The sequence below is a fragment of the Centruroides sculpturatus genome, unplaced genomic scaffold (assembly GCF_000671375.1).
Source record: "Centruroides sculpturatus isolate CEXI.00-Female unplaced genomic scaffold, Cexi_2.0 scaffold417, whole genome shotgun sequence".
NCBI classification, from domain to species: Eukaryota; Metazoa; Arthropoda; class Arachnida; order Scorpiones; family Buthidae; genus Centruroides; species Centruroides sculpturatus.
In genome coordinates, this window is record NW_019384686.1 from 42259 (window position 1) to 54865 (window position 12607).

The following is a 12607-nucleotide window of genomic DNA, read 5'->3' on the forward strand; positions in this document are numbered from 1 at the left end:
AACGTTAGAACATCTTTAAGTAGTGGTATCAGCGAAGGAAGTTTGAGTTTCCTTTATTTAGATATTTCTGCTAATCTCTTTTTTTTCAACCTAGTTTTACCAGTTTTTTTATGGGATAGTGTAAGAGATCTCTGATTATTTTTGCATAACTTCGGCAATTTTTAGTTATGTAATAAACGTCTCTGTGATATGTTTTTAATTCTTTGTGATATAGTTTACATTTTTCTCATATAATTTTGAAGAAATAAAAGCAAAATTTTGTATATCTAGCGTTTGTGATACTATTCTTTTACAAGTCACTTCAAATTATGATAAAAACATATTCTAATTAATAGCCTATGTTAATTAAGATGATGATTAAGGTCCCATAAATATAAATATACAAGTTCACACAAATATAAATTGCTAGTTGGTTGTCAATTGTTTCTGTTAACTTGAAAGACTTTTCTTTCAATTTACCAGAGACAAGCTCTTTCAGTTAATCAAGGGAAAAATGATTTGTTATCCAACCCTTTTCTGGTTCCACGGAAATACTTTCATTGACATCCCTTACTCCAATGAATTCGTGCATTCAAATGCTACACAATGTGACTTTATTGTTTTATTTTTCGTGAAAAGAATTGTGCAAGTTTTTGAACAGCTACTATCATGTATCAGAGGTAGAGAATTTCCAAAGAAACATGTCCTCCATGTGGTTCAATAACCAAAAGAGAATAGAGAATGCCAACTTTCTACTATACAAGGTCACTTCACTACATTAAACCTATTAGTTCGGCCATACTGTGCCGAATTTAGACTTAAATTTCGGTTAAACACCATTTTCCTGTGCCGTAAGAAACGTGGTCCACTGTATATTAAAGAAGACTTTTCGTTTTTCAGGCATTATAAACGAAGACAGTAAATAATTAATATTAAAGAATAACTTACACAGAATGAGACAGAGTATACGAGTTTATTTATCCTATTTTAGTTTATTTAATTTATAATTATTATATAATAAAAATTACTTACCGTAGTTGTTGGCGGATCAACAGGTGGATCATCAGGATAAGCATAATAATCGGGATCATCCTAAAATTTAAATACGGATAATGCAAAAAAAGTCAACAAAATTAAATTAAAATTAATTATGAAATGTTTAAAATTTTATATTTTTAATATCAGATGAATATTTGATAACTTATAGAAAACGTTAAAAAATCGATTCGTAAATTTTACTTGATGTACAGTACCAATTGGAAGGTCCTAAATATAATTATTATGCTCCTAAAATGTGGACACAGATTTCAAAATATGACTTTTTAATTTAAAAATTGAAGCTTAAATTCATGAGGAGTAAAAGTGATTTATTGATAGTTTTAAGTGACATTAAATGATTTTTAAGGTTAACAAAAAGGTTCTATACAATTTTCTATGTAAATACATTAACAAAATTAATATATCTTTAATACATTTGGAATGAAAAGGGTGCAAAAAGACTTTTGACTAAGCCTGTATATTAAAAAAAAACTAATTTTAGTGCTTTCTAATAAAATTTTTAATACATTTTTCAGAAAAATACTGCAAGAAACGAGGAAACGAATTCCTGGATTAGAACCGAACAATACAGCCTTATTTAATCATATTTTAAAGTTCGTAATTAAAATTCTATATTATTTTTAAGCAAATTTATTATTCAGCAACATAGTTAAAAATATACAAGGTTAATTAACAATAGAATTTAAATTAAAATATAAGAAATTAACTAGAAATATTGGATTACAACTTTACTATTAATATTAAAAAATAGAGTCATATTTATGCGAAATTTTAAAAATTTATAAGCAATGCCTTAAAAAATACCTAATGCCTGTTAATTATAGCATTAAAATTTAATTATATATTTAAAAATTTTATATTTTAAACATAATTATAGCATACCATTTCCTGACAGTATATGAAATCTAAAGATGTTAATGAAATAAAATATTAATTTAAAAGTTAAAATTATATTATAATACATTATTATTTAAATTTATGTTGTAAATATACTTTATAAACAAATTTAAATAATTTTAAATTAAAAGAAATTTTATTACATATTAAAATTTAGATATTTTAAATCTATAAAGTAATAAATATTTAATATTTCGCTTACCTAAAATTATTAAAATAAAGATAATAGCATATATTACTATATGCTTCATTTTAATTCATTAATTTTTTAATATATTTTGTTCTGACTAACTGTAAATTACTAAACAGCAATGCAATATAACACTTATATGTAACATAAAGAATATGTTATAATTACGTCACATTAAAATATTATATGATTGGTTATTTGAACTCTCTAAAACACAGGAAATGAATAAATAAACCTTGAAAACTGAAGTATATCCTCGTGCAGGAAATATAAAATGTTGAGTTCAATTCATTAAAATCTATATAAACAATACGAAGATATAATAAGAAATTTAATCTTTTATAAATAATTTAAACACTGATTTTGGAATAAATTTGAAATTGAAAAAAAATATTGGATGTAGAGATTTATATTTATGTACAATACAAACAAATATACTATCGTAGCTTTACTATAGATTTATTTTTAACAGCATTTGTTTCTATATACACCTGTATAAATATTTAATTATTTTAGAACTTATCTGGGATTTTAATTCTGATTGAAATTAAAATTAAAAAGACAAAATGCAATTTTCGAAATTTATTTAATGAGCTTATAATTTATGTTTTTAATATTTTTTTTTTCCATTTTTAAACGTCCGTTATTTTTATTTTTGAAGCTTAATAACTCCTGTGATTTTTGTCGAAAATTTCTGAAATTTTGCAGGGACGTTTGTCTATTAGAGGCATTGATATTATTAAATTTTGGTAGTTAAAGGAGCGGGGAGATAGAAGGGGTCTTGTGTCATATCTCGAGTAGGGTCGGATTTAAATGAATATTTTACTCATTTTTATAAAAATTATTTCTGCCCTAAGAATTAAACTTTTTTTCATTTTATAATAATTAATAATATAAAAAGTTTCTTAATAAAATATGATAACAGATGGTGCTACTATAATTTTAATTTTTTTTCCGGGAAGGTTATGCAACTCGTTGCTGGATTTTTTACATTTTGTGAAATAATTTGTAATAAATTAAAAAATTCGTTAGAATATTTATCTAAACACAAATACAAATGAAAATATGGAAAGATTAAGGGCAGGAGGCGTCGTTTAACTAACGTTATTTCAATTCAAACTTTTTCCCTGAATGGAGTTTTTATCGGCACCACTTTATTGCTAGAAGGAAAAGTATGATGTACAGGGGCAAGACAATACTAATTTGAGGTGGAGATCATATAAGCCTATTTTAAATTAAATAAATTTAAAAACATAGGATTAAAACATGTAACCCGGCATTGTGACGATGTCGCAATAAATAATTGCTCGTTACGAATTAAATTATTGTCTAAATATTCTTAAATTTTCTTTATTTGGATATTCAATAACTATTTTGGAATTAAATACTTTAATTATTGATTGTTTTATTAAACAATTTATGTAAAATCTTGTGTAGATGTTTACAATAATTTAATTTCTTATTAAAATTTTTTATATAAGGATTTAATATAACATTTTTTAAAGACAATTTTTAACTAACAACTTTTTAATTAAATTCTAACTTCTGTTCTTCCAACAATGTGGATAAATAAATCTAGATTTACCTGAAGCTTAAATTTTAATTAAAATTTAAATTTTAAACGTGTTTTTAAACGTAACACAACTCGCTGCTACTAATTTAATTCCAAATCGTGAATTGTGACAATAAACCATTTAAAACTAAATATAATTTTAGAAACATTAAAAAAAAATTTATTTGCTCGAATAAATGAAAAAATTATTTTTATCTCTTGTAAATTTTACATAAAATAATCTAAAGCAGTCATGAATGATTTTTTATTTCATAAAATTTATAATTTTGCTACAGAAAGTTATCCTAGAGAAAGAACTCGTATAAATTCTTAAAATGTATCATTTAGTAGATGGATAATCCAAGCACAACATTTGATAATTTTAAAATATTACATTAAAGTTTATATCATAACCATTAAGAGTCTTAACCATTTCTTTCAATTCGTCTCGTTCATCAGATTTTAACATCAACGCATCCATACATCTATTAAAGTAATCGTTATTAAAACAATTTGACCTGAAAAAAAAAATATATATATATACAAGATATAATATTTATATTAAAAAAACAAATTATATAATTCTTAAATTTTTAAAATAAGGTAAACGAAATTGTAATATTTAGCGAGAAATACCTGCAAATAATTTCCACATCGATGTCTTTGTATAATTGATAACACTCTTGACAATGTCTTGAAAGTCTTGCAAACATCGGTTTATTATATTTTCCAGTGCATCCTAATCGTTCGAATTTTCTTTTGCTGAATATTTGGGATTGAATCGTTGCAAACACAACAAAAAGAATCATCAAAAATACTTGGCGTTTTAGAAGATGTGCCATTTCTACAATAAATTTCAATTTAAAATAATAATAAAAAAATTTACAAATTAAATAGCTTTATTTTTTTATTACTTTTATTAAATTTATCAATAAAAATATTATACACATTTAAATAGATTTGTTTATATTTTACTTTTTAAACAGGAACTCGTTTAGAGAGAAAGATTTATAATTTTCTTTAAAAAATTCTAAAATATATAATGAAATAATCATAAAGGATTATTTTATTTTATATTTAAAAAAAAACAAAGAAAATGTTTAAAAAATTTACCTGTTTTATCCAAAGCTTCTGTCAATTTTTCTGGAATAATAATATTTTGTTGAAGATGTTGATGCTTTATATATAAATCGACACGTGTGTATGTCGGCGTACCACCCATGAATTTCTGAGATTTATTTAGACTATAACAAGAGTCACAAACGAACCTTTCATAAAATTTATAATTTTTTTAAGTTTAATATTCAATATATCGTAAATAGATATATTATTTGAATTTTTAAAATGGTTGAAAATAAGTTATTTTTGTAAATTTAATTTCATAATTTAGGTCTAGTTCATCGGAAATTGAAGTATTTATATATTAGCTTTATAGAAAACTTACTAAAACTTATGAAATTCTCTTCTCGAATAAAATTATCTTTAAAAATTGCTTTGAATTTCTGACTAATTAATCGAATAAAATCGTTATTAAATCCGACCCTACTCGAGATATGACATGACCCTCTCTATCTCTCCACCTCGTCGACCTTTGACCTCCAAAATTTAATAGCATCAATCATCCTAATACACAAACCTCCCTACAGAATTTCAGTTATAGTCGACAAAAAACACAGGAGTTATTAAGCTTCTAAGAGGGTGAACAAAATACGTGCCCCGCACATACACAACAACATTCACAGATACAGGGGGAAAAAAACCTGAATTTTTTTTTGTATTTCTCGATGTTTCAAGTAGTTCTGAGTGTATAAAAAGTAAAAGTCTAGGGGGACATTTTAGTTCGATCGCCATACCTTTCCTTTGTTTTATAACAGAGCAGGGAAAGTAAAAATTAATGATTTGAATAAATCATAAGCTTAAGAATTTAATTTATATGAATAATTTTATTGTTTATTAAATATAAACAGTTATATATATATTGATCCTTCCTAAAATATAATTTTTTAAAAATAAGTAATATTTATATAATTTTCTATAGGAAAAAATGAAGAAATTTAAACATTTTCAGAACTCCTTATGCATTTTTAAATAGTAATTAAATAGAGAAAATGTTATAATTCAATCAACAATACATTTTTACTTCTGAATAGTAAATAATCAAGAAATATAAATTAATTTTTTGCTTTAAAAAATCAATTATAAGTAATTAACATCTATTATGGTTTCTATGAGTTTGATGAGCCGCATTTTGTAAAAAATACGACATAAGAATTGTTTTTATTCTAATTATATGGAAAAATTAAGGCATATGTACTTTACAATACACTAATAATATAATATATACAAAAGAAATTTTAAAAAATAATATAAATACTCATACTCTATAAATTATTGTACTAATTTTATGAATTAGAAGATCCGGGTTAACGACCTCAAAAAATATTTGCATCATTTAAATCATATTTTGGAACAACTGACAACTTGACAACAGTTACAATTGATAATACAAGTGTTGTCAAGTGCAAAACGAAGGTTATTTATTTATTTATTTCATTAGGTAACGTTTCTACGTAGGCTATATTAATAGTAACGAATGATGTTTTCTTTGATAGAAAGGTATAGAATCAGCAGTCACATTAACTTACTGTATATATAAATACTTTAGTAAATTTCTTTGAAATTTAAATGTATAAGTTTAGTATATTTTATATATTAATATTGTTTCGAACAGCGATTTTTTTAACACTTTATCCTCATCATTGTCCTAAACCTAAGACTGTAACTAACTTCAACCTCACTCAGGTATAGTTATTTTTACTATTAAATATTCTTTATTTTGTCATACAATTTGTAATTCTTAAAAAAGAATTAATAAATTGTTTAGTAAATATTAATATTTTATTGTGTAAATTAAATTATTTACTTCAGTTTCAGGGAGTTTGGTATGAAATAAAAAGAACATTTACATTATTCGAAACGGGATTAAAATGTTCTGCAACAATTATTACCAATGTCGAAAATGGGAATGCATTATTTAGAAGAACAGGAGTTAATATTATGTAAATTTATATATATACAAAACATAATTTAATTGTATTATATTGTAAAATATTGAAAGTACATTTTATAATTATATAGAAATCGGCATTTTATTATAATGCAAGGTAAATTACGTACTGTCAATTCTATATCTCCAGCAAATATGGAGCTTACACTAGGAGCACGTAAGTCTAAGAAGTTTTTAAAAATTATCATTTAAATCCTTATTTTTCTATTAAAATATATTATGAAGTTATTACTTAGCTAAATAATTAGCTTAAAAATTTGTAATAATTTAAATATATTTGAGATTTAAACCGATTGTAATTAATTTCATGTAAACGTATCTAAAAATGTTTTCATAAAATTATGTTGGAACTTTCTGTAATTTTCTACAAATAAAAATAAATTGTTATAAATAGATAAAAAAACACTGACGTAACCAGGGAGGTGCTAAGGGTTCCGGGCACCTCCCTTCGTAATGAAAAAGGTAATAAAAATGCTAAATATAGGAAAAGTAATTTAATTGTGGAGTTAACTATTGACTTAGTAATTTATATAAATTTCTTATAATCCATTATAAAAGTATTAAAGTGTGTAGTGATTCATGTTAATATTAACTTGGACCCCCTTAACGTCGGATCTGGTTACTGCTTTTATTATTATAACATTATTAGCGTAAAATTTGGGTCCATCTTTTATATTAATTGTTAAAATATCTTCATACTAATTTAAAAATTTGTATAATCTTTTATTCAAGCATTTTTCACAGTTAAACTTAAGTAATAAATTTTTCATACATCTTCATCCCCTCAAAAAATATCTTAAATTTTTATACTAAAATAAATAAATAACTAGTTTTTCGATAATAGTTAATAGAGGTTTTTTTATTATATAGTTCGTTTCAGATCGATATATAAAATTATAGATACAAATTACGAAGATTATGCAGCAGTATGGAGTTGTTATGAATCGCCATTATTAGCTGGAACTCTTGGTCACACAGGTAAGTAAGTAGACCTATATATTAAATCTTAAAATATTTTACATTTAAAAATACGCTTATTTTTTAGAGAACTTATGGATTCTTTCACGTCAAATACTTTTGAAACCAGAATATTTGAATAAAATGTTTGATGTTATAGATTCTCTTAACATAAGCAGAGCTACCTTAATTGACACTAATTTTAATAACTGTACAGATATAAGTGGAAGATTAAATAGCAAATTATCTTCACATTTTTAATAAAAAAACACAGTTTGAATAATATTTAAAATCTGTGTGAAAATTAATTATAATTATTTATTCATATAAAAGTATTTGTGTAAATTAGTAATGTTATATAAATAATTTATTTTATTTTTGTGCTTCATGAATATTTCTGAAATAATATTCAGACATTTGTAGAAAAAAAATTATATTGTTAGTCAGTAATTACTTTGATACATTATCTGTAAATTATCAGAAATTTATTGTATTTTATTTACTATTTATATAATGGTGTAGTGATTAATTGATAATTCATTAAAAAACGAATGTTTTGTGAAAATTATCACTTCTTTATATAAGAAATGCTATTATTCTATTGTTACGTGATTACTGAAGCATTAATATTTTGGAAATTTAAGACTTTACGTAATACTTATTGTACCTGATGTACAGTACTGTAGGAGTTGTACAATATTGTTATCAAATATTATTAGGTTTTATCTATTACAATACAAAAAACTTTGACAACGAATTGCGTAACTTTCCCGACAATATTTAAAATTGAATTAATAATTATTATTAAAATAGCAAAAAGGTAGGGTAGGAATGACTTTTAAAAAAACATTGTAAATGCTAAGAGCAAGTAAAATCGTCATTAAATCAGACCGTACTGCAGATACACACGACCCCCTTTATCGCCTCACCACTCTACTTTTATTCACCAAAATTCAATAGCATCAATGTTCCTAATACACAAATCTCCCTGCAATATTTCAGAAATTTTTGACAAAAGGAACAGGAGTTATTATTAAGCTTCAAATTGCGTGAATAAAATTGTGTTCCCCCATACATACGGAAAAAATCTCGAAATTCTTTTTGCATTTTTCGACATTTCAACGTCCCCTCTGCTGAAAAATGTAAAAATCTTGAGGATCATTCTTTTACGGATCTTCATACTTTTCCTCTGTTATATATTATAGCCGGAAAATATTAAAAGCGTAACTAATGAGTCAGAGGCTTTTAATGCATCAAATGCTTTAATGTACAGTATCTTCACACATTAATGCATTTAATGCATCACAAACAGTGTTGACATGTTGTAATTAGAAACGAAGCAAGTTTTTCAACTTTTATGACGATCAAATAAACCAGAAATTTAGCAACGTTAAATATTTTTAAAAATGTGTAAAACAAAGAAAATTAAATGACTTCGTCAAAAAAGACTAATAAATCATTTTAGCCTGAGTATTATACTTTATTTGATATTAGTTTTACTATTATGCATTTTTTACTTTGAACTCGAACTTTCATCAATACGTATATTAGGCCTCCATTGTAATAAAGGACTACTGCTTACCAATTCGTTGAAATAACATACTGAATTTCCGAAGTAAAGAATTTCGGATTTTCCAAGATGATAATTGAATACAATAAAACTCACGGTTCAAAAGTAAAAACTCTAGTATATTAATAAATAAGTAAAGTCGAAGCAAAAGTCATCAACAGCCAAGACGAGTTAATAGCGCCCACCAAATGCCTCTGCCCTTTTCTTTCTTCTCTGTAATAAACAGTAATCCGGATCCATCCACCTCTTCCCATTTCGGTTATCCGAAACAGTCTCCCCTCAATTATTTCGGATATTCAACGCTCTATCGTACTGTACAGACTTTTATATTTTTAAACTTTTATGAAAAATATGAGGACGATATGCTTTTTATCCGAAGACATTACAACTTGATTTTATTCAAACAAAATGTGAAGAGGTTAAGTCATGATGATTATACTTTATGACATTTTAGAATATGTGGGTGATCGAAAAAAAATGTCTTATAGAACAATATTTAAATATATGTCTTGGAGAACAATATTCGCTTGTGCAAAGTGAATATTGTTCTCCACATCTCCACATGTGAAAATCATTAAACGTAATACTTCTTACGCGGGCCCATTTTTTGGAAACACTGGATTAAAGTACGCTTTGAAGCTTACTTTAACCATGTGTTTCCAAAAATGGGCCTACGTAAGAAGAAATAAAATCTCACACTATCTATAATATGTTAAATTTCACAACTATTATAATTAAATGACACATCTATATTAAGATGGGGAAGATTACGATGTGCTACCATTACATGCAATTTTCATTTCATTATACGGTATTTACGAATTTTAATTATGGTTTTCGTGTTTCAATTTATTATTAGGGCATCTGTATTACTTTTACCTTAAATTATTTATATTTGCTGTTTTAAGTTGATCGAAATGGGTATTGTTCAGGGTCTGGGAATAGATTAATTAACTTTCTATTATTTGTGATGGGAAAATTGATTCGGACTTCGAACGACCTGAATTAAACCGATGAATTAAATTCTAACTATTTGCCTGATGTCTGAGAACTTAAAGAGGGGTCGAGTCCGGAGTAGAAACTTCAGCAATTTTTCATGAGCAGTTTTTCCCAACATGCTTCGTACCTCATTACCTGGCTACTCCATTGTGCTCCAGGCCTAACCCAATAATAAACCTGCAAAATAAAATTTAAAAAAAACTCTTAACGTCACAGGGGTAATTTTAAAATTTAAACATTCAAAATATGACCTCAACTGTCATCCGAAGTTAGTATGCTACAGAACGCTTACATTTTTTAAAATAACGTCATTATTCTTAAAAACATTATTATTGTAGAAAATTATTTTTAAGATATTTAACATTTTAACTTGATTTAATACCATGTTTATTTTAAAATATCAAAGTACACAGTTGCAATAAAATACTTAATAAATATCATTATATGATTTCTAATGAAGTATAAATATTTCAAAAGCATATAATTATGACTGACAGTAAAGCATATTTTAAGAATTAACACAATTAATGTTGCCAGTCATAGTTTTTAAATAATTGCTATTTATAAGAATTTACTCAACATTCCGATGTTACACGTAGACAAGTGTTGCGGGCTGGACGGCGGGGGCAGTTAAGGCATCACCTTTCTGCTCTAAGACTCGGGATTTAAATCGGAGGAACCAAAAAATCCCCTTAAATTTTTCAGGAGTCACGACATCACTTAAAATATCATTGGAAGATTCGGCCCAGAGGCGTAGCCACCGAGAAGCAATTGGAACGAACCTCTCCAGGCGCACGAATCATGAGGGCGCCAAGTTAGAAATGGCGAAATAAAAACTTGTAAAAACATTTGTAAAAAAATTTTTTTTGGATTTAATAATTAATCAATTAACAATTAGATTTGAATCCGTTCGACAATTATGTACACTATTTAAGTGCTTATCATCAGCATATCTTGTTTGCCTCATCTGATAAAAATATTCCGGAAAGCGAAAACCTGTAGGTCGGACGTTCAGCGCCTCTTTCCTGTAAGCCTAGAAGTTTGACAATGGCGTTTGGAACGTCATTGGAATCATGCTCGACGTTCCAAACGCCATTGTCAAACTTCTAGCTTACAGGCGCTGAACTTCCAACGTACACGTTTTCGCGTTGAAATTTTTGCCGCAATCTCGCTATTATGTATTTGTTATGAAACTAAACTTGCATACATTTTGTTTATACAGTTTATACAATGTGTAGTAATTATTATTAGGTACTCGGTACTTAAAGAATTCTATTTTCTTTTATTATTATATTTGTGTTATTTAAATTGAATATCTTATTGTTGAAATGACTTGAATCTCAAATAAATTGTTATTAAGTAAGGTTTTAATTCGAAATAATTGGATATACGTTTTTAAATTAAATGTTCAAAATAAATTCCGCGAGACCTCTTCCGAGGAACAAGAGGCGCATTTGCTCCAGGCCGCTGAATATGTAGCTACGCCACTAATTGCTAAGTTCATATTGGCAAAAGCACCGCTAAGAAATGGATACAAACTGCCTGTTAGTCCCTTTCGTCGAGTTTCATCGAGTTAGTTGAGAATATCTCAACTTTTACCGAACGTCGGTTCGTTCGACCAGTCAACCGTTTCGAAACCTTTTTAATCAATCACGTCCTAACCTTTTTAATCAGTTTGTGTCATGTAGTACGATACGGACAATATTTCGTTTCCGTTATCGTTCGTTTCGTTTGTTCGTATGGTTCCTATGACAATGTAAATCTAGTTTAAGGCGTCAGCCTGCCATTCTGATAGAAATCCGGGCGAGTAACTCCCCAATAAATTTTTGGGAGTGGTGTGTGCAGGATATTTCATGTTCTATTCTTCACCATCCGGTCTGGCCAAGCTCATAATGGATGACTAAAAAAGCTCTAGCACTTATTAGCAGGGATAGGTAGTTGGCGAAAAAATACACGACTCCTGACTCCTGATTTCCGAATCCGTATTTTTTAAGATCGTTTCCCGATTCCGACTCTTCATCCCTGCTTGTTAGTATAAGCAGAGTCGGTAGATTAACTGGTCTTTCGACTAATAGTTCAAACTTAGCTAGAGACAATATTTGCCGCTAGTCGGCGCCACTGTTAGCAGGAGATCGTTGTTCTTGCTAGGTATATACTGAAGTCAGTGATTTTGACCTATAATAATTGTTTTTTTAGCTCCATAAAAATGCCAACGTGCTTTGTGCCAGGATGCAAGGCAGGATATAAGTCATCGAACGAGAAGAGACATTTCTTCCGTGCTCCTAGCGATAAGATTGAGGAGTGGATGCGATGCATTCCACGAGACGACAAGATGCT

The 12607-nt window shown here is 27.0% G+C and overlaps 2 protein-coding genes across 2 annotated transcripts; one reads left to right on the forward strand and one right to left on the reverse strand.

The window, feature by feature from the left end:
* Positions 1–3930: 3930 nt before the first annotated feature.
* On the reverse strand, positions 3931–4899 carry LOC111627053 (crustacean hyperglycemic hormones 3-like). The gene is made up of 3 exons (XM_023370599.1): positions 4791–4899; positions 4314–4521; positions 3931–4195 (listed from the first exon to the last, which is right to left on the reverse strand). The coding sequence occupies exons 1-3, from the start codon at positions 4897–4899 to the stop codon at positions 4060–4062; spliced, it is 453 nt and encodes a 150-aa protein (XP_023226367.1). The 3' UTR covers positions 3931–4059.
* A 562-nt stretch (positions 4900–5461) lies between these two features.
* On the forward strand, positions 5462–7962 carry LOC111627054 (apolipoprotein D-like). The gene is made up of 5 exons (XM_023370600.1): positions 5462–5470; positions 6606–6736; positions 6816–6901; positions 7615–7722; positions 7790–7962. The coding sequence occupies exons 1-5, from the start codon at positions 5462–5464 to the stop codon at positions 7960–7962; spliced, it is 507 nt and encodes a 168-aa protein (XP_023226368.1).
* Positions 7963–12607: the final 4645 nt, after the last annotated feature.

Bases quoted from the DNA above. Each gene is read 5' to 3' on its own strand.
- LOC111627053 (XM_023370599.1), bottom strand. From the start codon at position 4,899: ATGGGTGGTACGCCGACATACACACGTGTCGATTTATATATAAAGCAT. The intron at 4,522-4,790 runs GTAAATTTTTTA...AATTTATTGTAG, and splicing joins AGAAGCTTTGGATAAAACAG to AAATGGCACATCTTCTAAAA. The intron at 4,196-4,313 runs GTATTTCTCGCT...TTTTTTTTTCAG, and splicing joins GATGTGGAAATTATTTGCAG to GTCAAATTGTTTTAATAACG.
- LOC111627054 (XM_023370600.1), top strand. The intron at 6,737-6,815 runs GTAAATTTATAT...ATAATTATATAG, and splicing joins AGAACAGGAGTTAATATTAT to AAATCGGCATTTTATTATAA. The intron at 7,723-7,789 runs GTAAGTAAGTAG...CTTATTTTTTAG, and splicing joins TGGAACTCTTGGTCACACAG to AGAACTTATGGATTCTTTCA.